At 45.2% G+C, this 18,087-nt stretch overlaps 1 protein-coding gene across 3 annotated transcripts in view; it reads left to right on the top strand.

Annotated features, from left to right (window-relative positions):
- The first annotated feature begins 3,060 nt into the window (after window positions 1-3,060).
- The window catches only part of NARS2 (asparaginyl-tRNA synthetase 2, mitochondrial), a 49,015-nt gene continuing 33,988 nt past the window's right edge, over window positions 3,061-18,087 (top strand). For 2 of the 3 annotated variants that reach the window (XM_071432916.1, XM_071432918.1), the window contains exons 1-5: window positions 3,061-3,293; window positions 6,661-6,770; window positions 7,145-7,265; window positions 7,938-8,078; window positions 11,204-11,284. In XM_071432916.1, the coding sequence (XP_071289017.1) occupies window positions 3,171-3,293; window positions 6,661-6,770; window positions 7,145-7,265; window positions 7,938-8,078; window positions 11,204-11,284 (576 nt within the window). In that variant the 5' untranslated portion in view covers window positions 3,061-3,170. Of the gene's footprint in view, window positions 3,294-6,660; window positions 6,771-7,144; window positions 7,266-7,937; window positions 8,079-11,203; window positions 11,285-18,087 lie in introns of those variants that run through there. The other variant, XM_071432919.1, reaches the window with a different exon arrangement.

The raw sequence follows: 18,087 nt of genomic DNA on the forward strand, positions 1-18,087 counted from the left end.
GTTTGTGGTTCTGATGGTGCCAAACTGCTGGCCAGTGAGGACAGCATCCAGCAGTGAAAAGAAGATGGGCAGCTATGGGAACTGAGGCCTACAACCCTGAGATTATGCTGTGAGATGTGTGGCTAAGGGATTTCCATGAGCTATTCCATGAGATGTGTGGCTAAGGGATTCCTGGGGCATGAAGACTGGGGAGGGATGGTTTATCAGGTTAAGGCCAGGTGACCCTCACCACTGCAAGAGGTGGAAGAGGGAGTGATGCTAAGGTGTCATGGTTCTGTTCCACCCTTGTGCAAGACCCACAGCCTTTGTGATCTCTCTCTTTGTTCCTCTTGATATCCCTCATTAATAGACAAAGTGGCTGCCCACCACTTACGACAGCAGGAGCAGAAGATTTGACTACAGTCTCACCTCCACTTCCCCCAAAAGTATAGTGATACCATTTGGGCTTTGTAGAGAAGGATATTCACCTGGATGAGAAAAGTTCAAGTCCAGTCCAAAAACACGTGAGGCCAGACTTTGCTGTGTTATGCCCTTGCTTCCAATTGCCCACAGGTGGTCCTAGAGCAGATGGGTCTGAGGGGAAGGACCTCGCCCCTTTCCTGGTGTGTTTAGACATTGTCACTGGTGCTACCCTCTAATACTTCCTTACATTAATTGTTTATTTGGCCTGAAGAGGGCTTAATGAGTCAAATAACCCTGGAAAAATTATTCTGGGCAGTATGGCAGAACAGGAGGAAAAAACCTATAGCTGAGAGCAGTAAGGAATGCACCATGTGTGACCAGGCACAGAGAACATGTAACATGCACTGAGCAGTCATTACACACATGTTTAGTTCTCACATTAAGCCAGGAGTTCCCTGAATGACAGAGGCCTAATTTCCTACCAATTCACATCCTGTATCTCTGCCTGACACTGCATCAGCACCAGCTCCTTCCTGCACTGGGATTCTCTAAGAAACCACATCACAGCAGTGTACCAACACACAGCAAAGCTCAGTGCTGGCCCTTACAGGAGGGGATGGTGGTTGGCATTAAAATAAAACTAATTTTGCTCACTCAGGAGTACAAAGACATGTGTGCCCCTGTGTTTCCATCCAGCACTGAGGCAGTAACCATGTGTGTCCAGGCAGTCCGCACGATTCCGTGCAGTGGCACAGAAGTCAGATACTGGCAAAGCTGTCCTCGCTGCCTGAGGATGTGCTTCTATCCCTCCCTGTACCTCCCCTCCCTGCACCCTACCCCTGAGGTCTCCTGTCCTACCTCTCAGTGTCTTTCTCATCCACCTGGTTATGTCTGTGGCCCTGCCCTGCAGCTCTAATTCCTCAGGATGATGTTTCAAGGCAGGGCAGAGCTCAGGTCAGGACTGAGCCAGGGGTGGGGACATTGGCTTACTTGGAGCAAAAGCAGAGGTGAAGGAAGGCCCTAGCAAGCAGCTTTGGACTTTGAGGACAAGAAGCTTTTCATGCACAGATAAAAAGAATCACATGGGAAAATCAAAAAAGCTTTCCTCTCTCTTTTCCACGAGCCCCACTTGTTTCTTCTAAAAGCAGCCTCTGGCCAGCAATTCCTTTCTTACCAGGGACTTTACAGCAAGGTAAAGGGTTTGCCTCCCTGCAAGCAGTGTCACTACCAAAGCTGCCTCCCAGCACCTCCTGGCCCTGGAGCATCCCACTGCTGCTCTCTTGTGTGACCCTCAGTGCTGCAATGATCAAAGCACAGCAATGAGGTGACCTCTGACCACAAGCACAGCAGTGTGTTCAGCTGCTGCCCTCCTGCAGTGAAGCTGCAGAACAGAGACAGGCAGGAATCAGGCAAGCAGAGCAGCAAGGGCTGGGCTGCATGGGGAAGCAGCACTGGCTTTACACATTTCAGAGAATCACAGAATGTTTTGGGTTGGAAGGGACATTTTAATATAATCTAATTTCAACATTCCTGCCATGGGCAGGGGACGCCTCCATTAGACCAAGTTGATCCAAGCCCCATTCAACCTGGCTTTGAACACTTCTAAGGTTGAGGCAGCCACAGCCTCTCTGGGCAACCTCTTCCAGACCTCACCACCTCACAGCAGAGGATTTCTTCCTCGTGTGCAAACTAAATCAACGCTCTTTCATTTTAAAACCATTGTCCCTTATCCTGGCACTAAAGATTTCTCTGTCTTTCTTACAAGCCCTCTTTAAGTTTGGAAGGCTGCAGTAAGGAAGAAGCCCCCTTCTCTCCAGGCTGAGCAGCCCCAACTGTTTCCACCTGTCTCCATAGCAAAGGTGCTCCAGCTCTCTGACTATCTTTGTGGCCTCCCTCCTTTGTACTCAGTCAATAGGTCCATATGTTTCCAGTGCTGATGACCCCAGAGCTGGATGCTCCAGGTGGGGTCTCACAGGAACAGAGGGCAGAATCCAGAATCCCCCATCCCGCCCTGCTGGTCCCATGCTGTGGATGCAGCCCAGGATATAATAGGCTTTCTGGGTTGCAAGAGCACATTGCTGGGTCATGGCCAATTTTAAGCCCCCCTCTCTTGCCAAGTCATTCCCTGCAGGGCTGGAGACCCTGATGGCTGCTCCTCACCATCCACCCACACCATCTGGAAGGACAGAGGGGCATAAGCTTCAAAAAGAAAGAGGAGAAAAGGTTTATTCGTTACCAAGGCTTGCAAAGCAGACCCAAGTCCTGTGCCTCTTATCAGGAAAAGTGAGGACTGTCGGGGGGCATGACAGAGTCAATGGTCCCTGAGAGAAGCCCAGGAGGACGGGAGAGTGGCTGAAGGTCCTCGAGAAGCACACACACCATCCCCAGACCGCGCTGCCGCTCAGGTGGCCCCAGGGGTCCGCCACGGGGATCCCTTGTGTCCCAACACGGGATTCCTCTCGTGGCTACGGAGCATCCTTCCCCCCACATGCGAGGATGACAGTCCCACACGTCCCACTAGGAGCGGACACCCCATAGGAAGAACTACATTTCCCAGAGCGCTTGCGCCCGGGCGGCGGAATAGGTGGGCCGCGTCGCGCATTCTGTTCTGATTGGCTGGCCGGGGCAGTCTGGGCGGCCATTGGCTGGGCGGGCAGTCACGTGAGGCGGCGGGAGGCAGGCGGACTCACGTGGGCCCGTGTGGGAACCGGGAACCGGGCACCGGGCTCGGGCCAGGCTTTGGGGGAGCGGCCCCGCCGGGCCTCGCCATGCTGGGCGCCCGGGGCGGGTGGCGGGCCCTGCGCCGCTGCGCCTCCCTGCCGCGGGCCGTGCGGCTGCGGGTGTGCGAGGCGCTGGGGGCGCGGGAGCCGGCGGAGGCGGTCAGAGTGCAGGTGTGTGCCCGGGGCCGGTCAGAGTGCGAGTGTGCGTGCCCGGGGCCTGTCAGAGTGCGGGTGTGTGTGTGCCCGGGGCCGGTCAGAGTGCGGGTGTGTGTGTGCCCGGGGCCGGTCAGAGTGCGGGTCTGTGTGTGCCCGGGGCCGGTCAGAGTGCGGGTCTGTGTGTGCCCGGGGCCGGTCAGAGTGCGGGTCTGTGTGTGCCCGGGGCCGGTCAGAGTGCGGGTCTGTGTGTGCCCGGGGCCGGTCAGAGTGCGGGTCTGTGTGTGCCCGGGGCCGGTCAGAGTGCGGGTCTGTGTGTGCCCGGGGCCGGTCAGAGTGCGGGTCTGTGTGTGCCCGGCCCTGCCGGGGCCCGAGCGGAGGGTAGTGCCTGGAGGGGCACGGCCCACGCCCGTGCTTCAGCGAGCGAAGCGGGAGCCCTGCAGAGCGTTTTGCTGAGCTCCCGGAACTGCTGTGCCGTCGTGCCGAGCCGCTCCGTGTGTTCCTTTTCCCGCTGTGCGTGCTCGGTTCGCTGCTGTCGCAGCCAGCGGAGCCTTGGGGTCACTCGGCATGTGTGGAGCAGCGTTGTCACCGTGATGGGTTGTGCTGAACGTGCTCTCCGCCGCGTTGGATTTATCTGTTCCGGAGAGCGAACCATTGCCGGTGTGCTGCTGTTTATAAAGCTTTTTCACAAGTCTTGTGCCACGTACGTCCAGGTTTAGAGCAGTGTCAGTAGAACCATCGGTAACACTTCCCCTGACGTTTCTATTTGGCTCCTCTTGTGAACCAAGATAGCCTGGAATTAATGGGCATTTTAGCTATGGAGCACTTTTCCTTGGCATAGGATTGTTCCCCGGTTTTGTGGTGTTTGCGACTGGCAGAGCAGTGGTTGCACACACAGAGTCCCTGCTTCCATACAGGGCTATGCACTTGTCAGTATTTCTGCATGAATATGAAAAGGACTGGGGTACTTGGTAACAGTTTTAAACAAAACTGAAAGAGGATACATTTAGATTATAAGAAGGAAATTTGTCACTGTAGAGGGGTAAAGCACTGGCACAGGTTGCCTAGAGAAGATGTAGCTGCCCCATCCTTGGAAGTGTTCAAGGCCAGGATGGGGCTTGGAGCAACCTGGTCTACTGGAAGGTGTTCCTGCCCATGGCAGTGGGGTTAGAACTGGATAACCTTTAAGATCCCTTCCAATTCAAACCTTTCTGTGATTCTACTAACCCAAAAACCAGTCTGTAGCATGCTGGTATTCCTGCTCACACATAGGTGAAGCCTAATAGGTCAGGAAGAAGCTCATCCAGTGTTGGTTCTTTTTGGATGTAGTTGGTTGAATAATGCAAGCTAGAATAAACTGATGCTAAAGTTTGCAATACTTCCATTCCTCCGCCTTCCCTGTCCTCCAGACCATTGCTGCTTTGCTCTTCCCCTTTGCTACCAAAATGCGGGGGTTTTTTATTAAAATGGGCTAGGAATCTGTCTGGCTTAAATCCAACCTTATAATGGCCAGGTTGTTGGAATGTGCAGTCTAATTGTTACAGTCAGGGTTGTCACTTTTATTGTACATTCATTCTGGTAGGTGTGAAGTGGTCAGAACATTGCTGCTGCAGCCTCTGCTGTTCCAATATATGCCTGGGTATGCTTTTACTTCCTATTGCAGGATGCAAGACTCCTTCTCTTATTTAATAGATTCCAGAACAGCTTATGAGGTGGTAAGAAAAGCTCTTGAGAATGTTTCTTTGTTCATTTTTAGTGTGTTTTGTTAGGGAGTGTTTGTGGGGAGGAAAAATACCTGCCATTATACATTAAATGTGCATCCAGTATAACATACATGGTGTGTTCTGGGGATTTCCTGGAATATGGAGGATAAGCACAACAGCTTCAGGCATGTTACTGTAGGAAATACCTTTTACTTTCACCATACAAATAAGAGGATGCCCAGATGATCTTGTTTCTTGCATTAGTTCTTCCTTTGGGTGGTTTACCCTGTCTGACTCACTAGATTCATGTCTTTAAAATCTTCCATGGTTCTTATATGGAGTAAGGAAAGCATGTTATGCAAGCCCGTGTGATGCTTTGCCTGTGCTAGTAGTCATTTTTAAAACTATAACACGCTTTACTTCTGGTGCTGTTTAATTCTTGGTTTGTTCTGTCTGGGTGGCAGAAGTAGATGGATTTGCATTGGTTTGTCTGGTAAGAAAATCTCTAAAGCACTTGCCTAGTTTGAAGTCATTGGGACTATTTGGTCGCTTCCAGTTAAGAAAAATACAAAACTGGTTGGAAAAGAGGCAGTTTGGTGGTTTAATCAGCACTGGTTTTAGTTGTTCTCTACAATATTGTTAGAATTTGATCTGCAAGGCCCCCAGCAGATGATTTTGCTTTGAAGGCCAGCTTTGTCTCAACTCTGCTGAGCTGAGGAGCAACTATGGGAGTTATATTTTGCATGCAATTACTATTGCTTGCTGCCTTGGTACTGACTTAACATTTCCCATAAAAAAGTAACTAAAATTTATATGTCATTAAAAAACTCAAGACATTTAGCCTGCACTGTACATGGTCAGTTTTCCTGTTTTGCTGTTACAAAGAATTGGGGTATCATTAGTTTTATTATTTTCATGAAACTCAACAAAGTATTTCTAAATTTTTTTCTTAATAGCTTTTTTTTTTTTTTCCCATGGGCTCAATGAAGCAGTCTTGGTTTTTGAGATGAAAGGAGAAACATCCAAGGCAATAATTTTTATTTTTGTTTTGCACGAATATGTAGTTTTTCATGTGAATCTATTGGCCGCAACATGCAACATTGTTTTAGCAGTCCAGCATTTTAGGGCACATAAACTAGTAGTGAACAGATTGGAAGAGTTGAAACATTGGAATGTTACTACAAGGATACAACAACAAAACTGATATTAAAAACCATTAGAATGGTCTTGAGTGTATTGTAATGAAGAACAGTGCATTACTGGTCTCTCCTGTTTTAGTAAGAAGAGCTTGGAAGGGACATCACCGATAGGAATATGTACTTTACCAAAACACTTCACATCTTCAGAGCAGTGCATTGCTTTCTGTATTCTCAGCTCCACAAAGATGCAGGTACATCTTTTTAATCCTTGCTGTTCTCAGGAAGAGACTGCCTCAGAAGGATGTCTCTGCCTAAGGACTTGTTTCTCTCTGCTTTGAAGTCAAAAGAAAAACTGACACGAACTTTTTTTGTCCTTTTGTTTTTTATTATCATTATTTTTTTTGCCTCTAAAGAAACAGTTACTTTGATTTCAGTAAGAAGCTGAAGTAGGCCTGAAGTGGTGTGTCTAGCTCAGCTGCAAGAAGAGCATGAGCACACAGCGTTCCTGCCAAAAAATAACAAATCTCTTTCTTTTACCTCTAGGGCTGGGTTCGCTCTGTCCGATCCCAGAAGGAAGTATTGTTCTTGCACATAAATGATGGGAGTTCTCTGGAAAGCCTCCAGGTGGTTGCTGATCCCAGCCTGGAAAAGAGGTAGGTCCATTTGAAATAACTGGAGAAATACATGTGCTGAGCAGTGCTTGGAGGGGTCTGCTTAGGCCTCCTTCCTTGTGCCAGGGATTGGCCAACCACATTTGTCTCCACCAAGAGCCTCTTCTGATAAAAACCTGTCACTGTTCTCCCTGCTTGTCCAACATTCCTGCCTTGTTCTAAATTCTTTTGTAGCTTTGTGAGTCTCTTCTCATTCCCACCTCTGCATTTAATAATTTTTTATTTCATCAGTTAAGCTCTATGGCTACAGCATCTCTTGTGATCCTCAGTAATCCAGCTAAATTAACAGGAATCTCTCTTCTGAATGTAGTTGTATCAGCACCTAGTTAAGCTGTTGTTTCTTCTTTGTTTCTTAGAGACTTGACTTTTGGAAGCGCAGTGGAAGTGCAAGGGAAGCTTGTCAAAAGTCCTCATAAGATGCAAAACATGGAGCTGCAAGCTGAAACCATTCATGTGGTGGGACCTTGTGATATTTGGGTATGTCACTGTAGCAGAAGGGGTGGGACTGCTAGAAATCAATTCTTGAAGGTCCAAGTATCCAACAAAACATGCTTGAAACTGTATTTTCTTTAAGTCTGAGTGATCCTGCAGACTTTGATTTGTCAGCAGTGTCTGTAGGGTGCATCAAAAGAGAAACATTGGATCACGATGAAAGGCCATTTCTGTGACAGAGCCATTTCTCCACGGAAAATGTGCACAGGCTGACAGTTTGGCGTATGCCTTTGTCCCACCCTGAAGCACTTACCTGTGCAGGTGGCTTACCATGAATTGGAGAAACAGTGGAACTGGTTAGACACTCCAGGTTGTGCAGCTGGAAGAGCCATATCTACCACAGGCACATTCAGAACCAGCTTGCTGTTGCAGCAGTGAGGTGAACAGCTGGGTTTCAGAAGGGCTCAACATCCAAAAGGTGGAGTGTTCTGGAATGCCAATACTTCGTGTCATGTTCATGGATCTTGCTCTGCTGTAAGCATTGTAAAATACACAAAACAAGCAGGAAAAGATAGGCAAAAGCATCTAGTTCTTGTGTGCTCTGTAATGGTGATTGAGTTTTAGTAGGGAGAGATGAATGCATTCCATGAATAGCAATAAAACTGCGTGGACTCCCAAGTTCTCATCCTCTTACTTTGATTTCCTTGTTGTTCCCAGTCATTTCCCCTGAAAATGAGGGAGAGGCACCCACTGGAGTATCTCCGACAGTTCCCTCACCTGCGCTGCAGGAACAACACGCTGGGCGCCCTGCTGCGAATCCGCAGTGAAGCCACTGCCAGCATCCACTCCTTCTTCCAGGTAATCCCTTCTGTACCCAGCCTGTCGAGTAGAACTCTCCACCCAGGCTGGCTGTATGGGAGCAGGTTAGGAGGGAAGGAGCATGACATGGATTTTGCACACAGTGCTTTTCTTTCCAGGCCAGAGCCTGGCTGCGCCTTGGCCAGACTGTTGCTTATGACCAGGTTAGTGCATCTGTGGCCTGTCAGTGTCTTTCCACCCATTTCCTGTTATTTATGCCTTTCACAGAGTTGCAGTATAATTGCCTCCAAGTGTGTGGTCTGTGGAACACAACATAATGTGATTGTGTTTAACCCATGCTCTGCAGTGACCTTATGGTCCTTGGACAGAAACCTCCGCCCACGTGGAAAAATCTGTGATGCAGGAACACAGACAAACTGACTCAGAGCTTCATGTTATTCTCAGTTCTTGCCTCTAACTGCAATACAAGTCTGTGTGGATGCTGTTGGCTGACATTATGAGACTCCTGGTCTGGTGCATTTGAAACTCATGGGTGGGAGCCACCTGTGTTTTCTGAATGTGTCACTCTTAAGCTGTGGGCACAGCACAGACTTTTTGCAGGCAGGGGAGCAGTGAATTGGCTCTGATGCCAGGTGTCACATAGATTCTAGTCACATGTGTGAGTAGAAAAAGAAAGGTAGTAAGTCCTCTAGCACACCTGAGCCTTTCTTTAAAGCTGTTCCTGGAAGTAAGCATGTTTTAGTTTAGACAAGCTGGCTTTAGATAGAATAGAATCACATTCAGATAATTCTGTTGACAAAATTCATCTGTAATAATTAGTGTGGCCTAAGAAACAGGTTAGAAATGTTGAGATGAATTTCTGGTTCCAGGTTTGCTGGTCTTTGTTGCCTGCAATGGCAAAAGTTTGCTTGCTCTGAGAACTGCCTGTGTGGAATTGCATGGCGTTTGAATGAGTTTTGTGGGTTTTGTTGGGGTGGAGTGGGGGGTCCCGTGTCAGGTAAAGCTGCTGATTTCAGGATTGTGCCTGCTCCCAAGACAGAAGCCAGCTCTGTTGGGAATCAGTCTGTGCCGGTGTTGAGCCACTAGATGGCATTGCCTACAACGCTTTGTGCTTCCAAACCTGGGCACCGCAGGCAGCCGAGGTACAAAACAGCCTTATTCAGGTTTGCTTCGCCAAACCAGCTCCTGCTCAGGCTCTGACATACCTTCCTGTTTACAGTGCTCAAGAGCAAAACTCTATTTTGTAATAGACTCTATCATCAATTTAGCAGCAGCAGCTACGCTAAAGTTATTTTTAAAGGAATAAGCAAGATTTGATCCCAGACCTGATATTTATAAATGCTTGTGTGAGAACTCTCCTAGCACCAGGAATGTCTGTGGTTTTATTCTGTCTCTAATGGAAGGAAGTCTTAAAATGGCCACTTGCATCATCACAAGACTATTGCAATTTCCAACTTGACAATGTCAGAACATACCGTAGCTACAAAGTATAATTTGACCATTTTCACTGGGCAAAGCTGTAAGGAGCTTAATGGTGGAAGAAAATAAGTGGAGCTGTTTGAATACACAAAATTATCAAGACTCTTTGTAACTTTAAAAACCTCTCTTTTTTAAAAACCTCTCTTCCTGTTCATTTCCAGGAATGAATGACTAGTGCCAAGTGCCTTTGGTTTGGATGTTGAAAGCTAAAATGTCCTTTTTAAATCTTCTGAGAATTGTGGTCCATGTGGGGTAGGAACATTGTTCCTAGGCACAGTAAGATAGCTGCATTGTGAATGGCAAATTCCATTCTGTACATTAAGTTCCAGGTTTGTGAGAGCCAGTAATGCAACTTGAATTATTTTAGAAGCTTTTATAAGGGGAATTATCCAAGAGGTTTTATGGGGACTCTCTTATTTCAGATCTGTGCAGTTTGCATTACTTTCCAAAGCATGTAAGGGATCTTCTATGTGAAGTGTGCTTCTTTACTGCTACCACTGTATAAGGAATTTAGGCATTTTTAAACATCTCATGTGGAGCTGGGAGGCCATGTAACCAGCAGGGCTCTGAATATGCAGGGAACTGTGTCAGAGGCCTGCATTTTGTACTGGTAGACTGAAACTTCCTTCTCCAGGCAAAGCAAGTAGCTCTGGATCCAAGTCTTCCTTCTGTGCAGTAACTGGATCCCAGTGAGGAGTCAAGGTCTTTGCACCTGTAACCAAGGTAGCCTAGAGCTGACTGCAGGGACTTTGCTCCCTCTTGGTTGTGTTACTGTACTCCCACAAAATGCATTGCAAGTCCATATGAGGTTTTTGTTCCAAATTCATTTTAGAGTGGGCAGCAAATACTACTTCTGTCTTCCTAGTCCCTTAACAAGCTGGTGAGAAGGACCAGGACCTCTCATGTGACTGACTGGATTGTATTATTCTGGTAAAAGCTGTGCAGCTAAGATGTATCTATCCACTGAATATTGGGTTGCAGCTGTTTTAAAAGCCTATGGCTGCACTGCAGAGAAATCCAGAGAACAGGGGCTCTCTTCATTCAGCCTTACTGGTTTCAGAGGCCTCTGCTGGATTTATGAACTATTACATGAATGTGTAATTCTGCAGTTACCTAGAACACAACCAAGCCAGGGTATACCCTGTCTCTTAAAATTAGCTTGACTTCAGTATCTTAGAAGATGCAAGGTAGGACTGACACTTTATTGGTGGTTGGGTGTTTTTAAGGTCTCTTTCATCCAGTATGTGATTTTTGTCATCCAACACATTTGATCACTTCTCTTAATGCAGCACGCAAAGAGTGTTCTTTGCCTACCACTGCCTTCCAAAAAGCTGAAAGAAACAAAGTGTTGAGGTCTTAGGGGTGAATTTGATTGAAACTGCCCAAAACTATAAAAATGCTGGAGGAAGTGAGAAGAAAGGAGAATGGTATGGAAACAGGCCATTGCAAAAAAACTCATAGTAATGACATAAATCTCTTTTGGCTTTGAAACCTGGAGGAAAACACACAGATAGTAAACAATGATGTGTAAGTCATGGTAGCATTTAGTTTGTCATCTGTCCCAGAAGCTGCCCAAAAGACTCCATGTGCTGTCCTGGCTGGGGGCTAATGGCCTAGTTATGTGTGCTGGTTGATGTCATCCTTCAGGGTGACAGCTGTTAACTTTGCTGTTCTGTCTGTTCCAGGATAATGGATATGTGCATATTCATACCCCCGTAATTACATCCAATGACTGTGAAGGTGCTGGGGAACTCTTTCAAATTGAGGTAAGTTGGGTTGCATAAAGTTTGTTTGGTTTGGTTTTTTGTGTTTTTTTTTCAAAGCAGTTCTTGAGTTATTAAAGGTTAGAGGAAATATTTATCTTCATAAACCCTTTTATGTACTTCTGTGATTTTTTTAATAAAGCAATCCTTTGTTTCAACTAATAATTTAGACAGTTAAACAGATACATTATCTTTTATTTTATTGCTATTTTGTGCCTTAATCAGCACCTTTTTTTACTGATGAGGTTGTTCTATTCCTGGTGCTGTGGAAAAATTTACAAAGAATAACAGAGGGAGGTGGAACATCTTAGTAAACAGAATTACGTGATCATAAGAGCCCAAGAGATGGATTGGGTCATTCAGGACAAACTACTACATTCAAGTACTTCTTAGCTTTGAAACAAATAATATAATTAATCATGAGATAATTCTTAAAAAAAAAAAGTCAGCAATATCTGAAACTCCTTTTCACCAGCATGTACATACAGGTTCCTCCCTACAAGCTATTCCTGTTGTATGTTGGAATTCTCCCCCAATATTGTCAAGCTTCCCCATAAACACCAAATTACTGCCACAATCTATTGTTATAAGAGTACTTCACATCATGGGTCAGAAGCTCCTGTGAAACTGAAACACAGCCATAACCACTAAGATCTCCCCCGCAGATTTCTCATGATTCCCAACCCCACACAACAGCCCAAGCTACACGGATTCTTACAATTAATCATAGAGAATTCCACTGTCTTTTATACTTCTGTATCTGAAATTCAGTCTTCTGTCTCAAACAACGGCATCCATTGCCTCCTATGTGTATCGGCTCCAGCTTTGCTGGTGATTCATCTGTAATCAAAAGAAAAATTGTTGAGGTAGCAGTTACTTGCTGTGGGACCGTGTCTTCCACTCTGCACAGCCTTGTGACAAAAAAAGCTTCTGTCTGCTTGTTCTCCAGGATCTCAAGGTCTAACCTGTGCTACCAGTGATTCCCTTCCAGACCAGTACATGTGGCTCAGCTTTTTGCTTGCTGGGACAATAGGGTTGATTAGCTAAACTAAATTGTTCCTGTTTAATTGAGATGCCTTAATGCTACCCAAGGTTCACTCCAGGCTGTTGCATGCAAATTAAGACGTGAAAACAAGTGACACTTAATGATGGAAACATTATGCAGTTTGCAGCTGTACAGTGTATTGCGTCTTCGGGACAAATTGTATCCACTTGAAAGCTGTAGAGGATGCAGGACTACAGCGTAGGTGGCTGGTAGTGACAGCAGCCCTGATGCAAATGTTGATTGAGGTGCTAAACTGTGAGCCTGAAACTTGTATAAACTGGATCTTATTGAAATGCATGGTTCAAGGTGGATATTTTACTCCTTTCCAGTGGGAATGCTGAGGTGCAAATAATACCTGTCTTGGAGAAATGTAACTACAGCTGTGCTTGAAAGGTGTGCACTAAGTGCCAAGCCAGACCCCATTAAATGGCCTGTGCCATAAAGGAAGGAATTCACAAACCCACTTGCTGCTGGGAGGAGGGGAATTCTCCCTGATTTCCTGTTTTTTCTTTGATTACAGCTTCACTGTCTGGCTTAATTAAGGACTTAGTTTAGTTTCTGCAAAGCCCTATTCACAACTGGTCCTGGCTAGCAGAATTCTGAGGCTGCCTGCTATCCTGCTGGGGTCACGTCACTCCACTGGAGCACTGATACTGTTTTTTGACAGTGAAAACATAGGGAAGATGAAGCCTGCCTTGGCCATGTATGTGATGCTGTCAGACACAAAATAGGAGTCACAGAAGGGTGTCAGACATAATAATAAGGATATGGTGTTTGCAGCAAAGCCCAGAATCTTCATATGCTTTTAACCAAACCAACTATCAAGACATTCTTGTCTGCTGTATTCAGTCACTTTTTAAACTAGCCTTTAATTCACTGTTTGAACAGGACAAGGGAGAATATGAATTCATGTGCCACTTATATTTGAGAAGGAGATAAGACTTTTGATGAAAACAACCTTCAAATTGGATTTTTCAGTTTCAAAAAATATTAAAATCCTGTTCCTTAAGTTTTAAGATGTATCTTCTAGCTGTAACCAGAATTGGTGTTCTATTACTCCTGAATTTGTAGTAATTGCAATACATCTGCTAACAGGTTGGGGTTTTTCTGCCTTTTGGGTTTGGTTTTTTTTTTTAGCTCCCTTGGGCAGTGTGTAGAACTAATAGTCTCCCCAGTTTTGCTGATCTGCTGCAGGTGAAGTAAGTTGAAGACTTTAGTTGAATAGCCTTGAGGACCCAAGTAGAGGCTGCTTTTGTACCCACTGTGTACTATTGCCTTTAAATAGCTGTTTTCTCTTACATGCACAGTTTTAATCCTCTGACTAACAACTGATGGCTGCTCAGGCCTGTGCATTCTTTTGAAAGGATGGAAAGTGAAGAGAGTATGAATATGTTTTTACATGTGAGTTGAAGAAATGGGGAAAAATGTATCTGAAGTTAGAATGAAAAGGCTTTTTGAAATGTGGTTTTTGATTCCCAAAACTCTTAATCCTGTAGGATTTGTGTTTGTTTATATGTTCAGCTTCCTCATTATCTTTGTTTGGTTTTGGATATACTGATGAGTCTGTACATAACTTTGGTTGGGATGCTCTCATATTAGGGCTTGGGATGGGGGGGAATCCATATTCCCTCACTGCTGGGCAAATCAACCAAATGTTTTTAAAATTAAGTACTGTAATGGTGAAAAGAGTGCAGTAAGCAGAGGACATTTTAAAGAACAAATAAGTCACAAGATGGATAACAACTCCAGAGGAAACTCCTCCGCCTGAAAAGTGTAGGTTTGAGGAGAGACTGCCAGAAGTGTGAAGACTACTAGGCAGACCCTAACCCACATCAGCAACACCATCTTGTGGCTTTCTGCTCTGTTGACAGTGTCTTCCTGTAGTGGAGCATGTAGGGGAGAAAGCATCTTGTTTGTGCTTCTTTCTATAAAGTAAATATATTGAAAATACTAGAAGACCTTTGACTGTTGAAAGCAGTGTTTTAGTATCATCCAAAGCAGGATGAGGTAATTCTTGAAATAGGGAGAATGCAGATCAGCAGGGGCAGATAGCCCTTTTTCTATTTTAATCTGAAAATAATTCCCCTATACCAGCAGTTTTAGCACCTACTCCTCAGCACAGATTTTTTCCTTGCTTTTTTTTTTCCTATTTTTCTCTTTTATTTCTTCTGAAGTCTAGAATTCTTAGCAGTTTTTTATGTTGCAAGAAACTTTACCCAGTCCCCTTCTGTGGCTGCGTCCTAAGAAATTTGCCATACTTTTGTCCTTGTGACCCAGCTGCATGTCTGTTCCCTGCTATTTTCAGTAGCCTCCCACTCTGTCTGCAGTGTTGAAGACTCCCTGTTTTCTGAGTCTCTTGCTCTCTTTTCCACTTTGCTGCCTGGAAAATTTTCTTTGTATGGCTGCTTTCAGCTGATGTGGAGAAGGTGGAGGCTTCTCAGTGCTCTGTAAGAGCCTGTCTGGCCCAGGACACTCCAGCTGGTTCAGCGTGGGTCTCCACAGCCACTTTCCCTGCTGCCCAGCTGCAGCCTTTTAAGGGAACTCAGTATGCAGTGAGTTCCAAAGCATAACAGCTGTATCATGCATTCACAGCTCCTTAAAGAAGATCTCACATGTAGTTTTTATTGCCTGTGGCTGTATTCCTTCCTGGGACCACTCTCTATGTGTAAGGAGTGCTGCACTCTCCCTGTCGGAGGTAAAATGTGCTCTGTGTGAGGCTTGTCTCTTCCCATGCACACCTCAGGGCACCTGGCTGAGCCCAGGGTCTGGATCAAGCCATTTCATTGCTTGAAAGGTTATCTAACTGTAAGCCTGAAGAACTGTCTGGGTATAGTTCTTCTCTAAAATGCATCTGGAGATTGTTGGGCTTTCAAGGGTTTTTTGTCCCTCGCTCACAGGAGTCAGTGTCAAAGTTTTTAGGTTCCTGACAGTGCAGGTTTGTGGCTGTGCCAGCTGTGGCACCAGCAGTATGTACCTGCTGCTGAAGATGCAGAAACTTACTCCTACCATCCCTTTGGTACTACTGAAAAATATCCTTGTCAGCACTGAAGAAAGCTGGGATCTGCTGGGGAGGATCACAGTTAAGCACAACAGTATTAGTGTCTGTAAGGTGTTTTCCCTTTTAGAGATGTGTGATGGTCTGGGAGGCAGCCAGTGCCTGAGAGACTGGTACTTCAGAGAAGTGCTCAGCAGGGATCAGGGTAAGCTGGACCTGAGCTGAGGGACGGCTGGCTTTTTCTAGCTCTCCCAGTTTCTCCTCATTTCTACCTGATTCATATCTGCCTGTCCAGTCTGTATTTATGAGATGTTATGCATTCCAGTACATATTTATGAGATGTATGTCTCAGCAGAACCAGCTGCTGTTGCTCAGTGCAAGTCCAGCTGGTCAGAATTAGGACTGGAATTGCAAGGAGGACTTCTTAGAAGTTAGGAATTTTGCAGGGGTTGTCTGAAAAGGAAAATCCAATCATGTTTATGATGGGTATCACAGAGGGCAAATCTGGATTAAAGATGTGTTTTTGGGAAGCTGCAGCAGCATGGTTGTGTGGGCCTGGGCTAGAGCTACAGCAATGATTTCTATGAGCTTTTCAAGTCTTCTCTGATCCCTTCATGCTTTTGGCTTGCATAGAGTGTAAGACAGAATCAAACAGTTTGTACTCTCCTGAAGCTAATTGCCTCAAGGAGAAGTTAATACAAGACTGACATCAAAGGGAATAATTTTAAATTAAACCATTAGACATTTGAGGAGATGGAGAACAAAACAGGTACTAAATCCAGTTGTTCTTGTATTTAGAATGAGAATAAAAAGCCTTTGAAGTTGACGTCAAATACTAGCATGTTTATAGCACATTTGCTCTGAGACACCAAGATGTTTCATACAGATTCTCTCTCCCTTTTCCCCCACTGTAATTTGGGTAGTTTTCGACTCTGGGATGGAAGGAGCTTGAAAGGAAACCCATAATTCACCTCCTAATCTTTTATCAAGTCTGTGTTTTGGGGTTGGGAATGGGGAGAAGCGTACATCTAATTGAAGTAAAAGCACCACAGTGTTGTTGCTTCATTTTGCTGGTCATGTACATGAAAACCAGTCTCACCCAGTGTCAGCAGTGAAGGGATAGTGTCCCCTACCGTTTGTGTATCAGTAGCTGTGGTTTCATATAATAAAGAAGCCATCTTGCTCTAAAAGGCTGAGCATGAATCACAGGCACTTGGGAACATTGGCCTGTGCTCAAATGTATAGGAAGGAGTCACCTCCAGCGGATTAGCTGATACTTGTACCTATGAAATATGCAGCTGCTAATTTTGGAATCTCCCCTTGCTGAAGGTGTCCCTTCTGAACAAAAAGGGAGGCATTTAATTTTTCCTGCATAGGAAAGTTTTCTGCATGAGCTGTGTTGTACTATTGTATTGAGTATTGTGCCTTAGGATGAGAGAGAGCAAGTGGGCAGCTGTGGAGAGGGGAGGTGATCAGATGGTGATGGGGCAGTAACATTCAATCTAAATACTGCTGTGTTTATGTTTCACCTTCTGTCAGAAGCCATTCAGGAGCTGCTCACAATGCAGACAAATATCTTGGGATCTCTCAGTGACCTGTCAAACAGGCTGCAGGTTTTCAGGAGCCCAGTTGAGTTGTAGATTGTCTCACTTTATCTAGTCACTTACTGTGTTTCTCTTTCCCTTATGTCTCTCTGAGATCACATGTGATTTGGAGAATGAAAAATTACGCAAAGTCATTATAAATAAACCAGGCCCCAGCTCCTGGAGACAGTTGTATCCTGTTTGTGGATCTGGGAGGAAGCATTGAGATTTTGTGGCTGACTTCTTGTTCTTTTCTTGCTTCTAGTTTGTCTCTTTCTCATTGTTTAGAAGTTGCATCCTACAGGATTAGGTGGGATTTTTCACTGGTGAAACAAGGAATGTCTGAACTAAGCTTGCAGGAAAAGAGAAGCCAGAAGCCATGGCTCTTCTCTTTAGTGTTCTGGCCATGGTTCTGGGGCTGCAGTATGTGAATGTTTGATGTTTATTAATATCCTTATTGTTTTTGAGCAAATGCTCTGGGTTTGTTTGATGAAAACAGTAGGGACCTGCTTCTGCATCCTCAGAGTTTGGTGTTTGGTTTTTTTAGAACCACAAAACCTTTGAAACAAAGGAAGCAGTCCTGGGGTTAGAGCCACAAATTGTCATCTTTTCATTGATCTTTGTGGAACAAGGCAAGCTTGCTCTTTTCTTCAGTGTGATGCTGTGAAGAGATAAAACTACCTTGTCATCTGAGGTTTTTGGAAGTCACTGTTTTATCTTTGTGATGAGCAGCAGAGCTTTTTGAGAACAAAAGCAACACCTTCAAGCTCATAAGAGAAAAATGGCAGGTTGTAGGCTATCAACGACTGGAGAACAAGGCTCCCTGTGACAGAGCAAGTTGGGGAGTTGGGTGGCTGGAGGCAGTGGCATACTTAGCTGAACTAGCAACACTTAGCATGACTCCTAGGAGCTACACCTTGGGTATTTCAAACTTATTTCAGAAGAAAGTATTTGGAGATGAATGTAGATCAGCCAGACCTCAGATTAGCTTTGAAGTTTCATTCTGTTTTTCTCCTGAACCTTTGGCTCCTCCAAAGTTTAGGGATGATACTGAAATATACAAGATGCTGAAACACAATATCATTTATCTTCGTGTTTCTTTAAAAGTCACTGAGTTGTGACCTCTAGAGATCATCTAATCCATCTCACTGTGCTCAAACAGTGTCAGCTGGAGCAAGTTAGC

This window comes from Agelaius tricolor, unplaced genomic scaffold (genome assembly GCF_023055355.1).
Source record: "Agelaius tricolor isolate 1412-34295 unplaced genomic scaffold, bAgeTri1.0.p SCAF_9, whole genome shotgun sequence".
NCBI lineage: Eukaryota > Metazoa > Chordata > Aves > Passeriformes > Icteridae > Agelaius > Agelaius tricolor.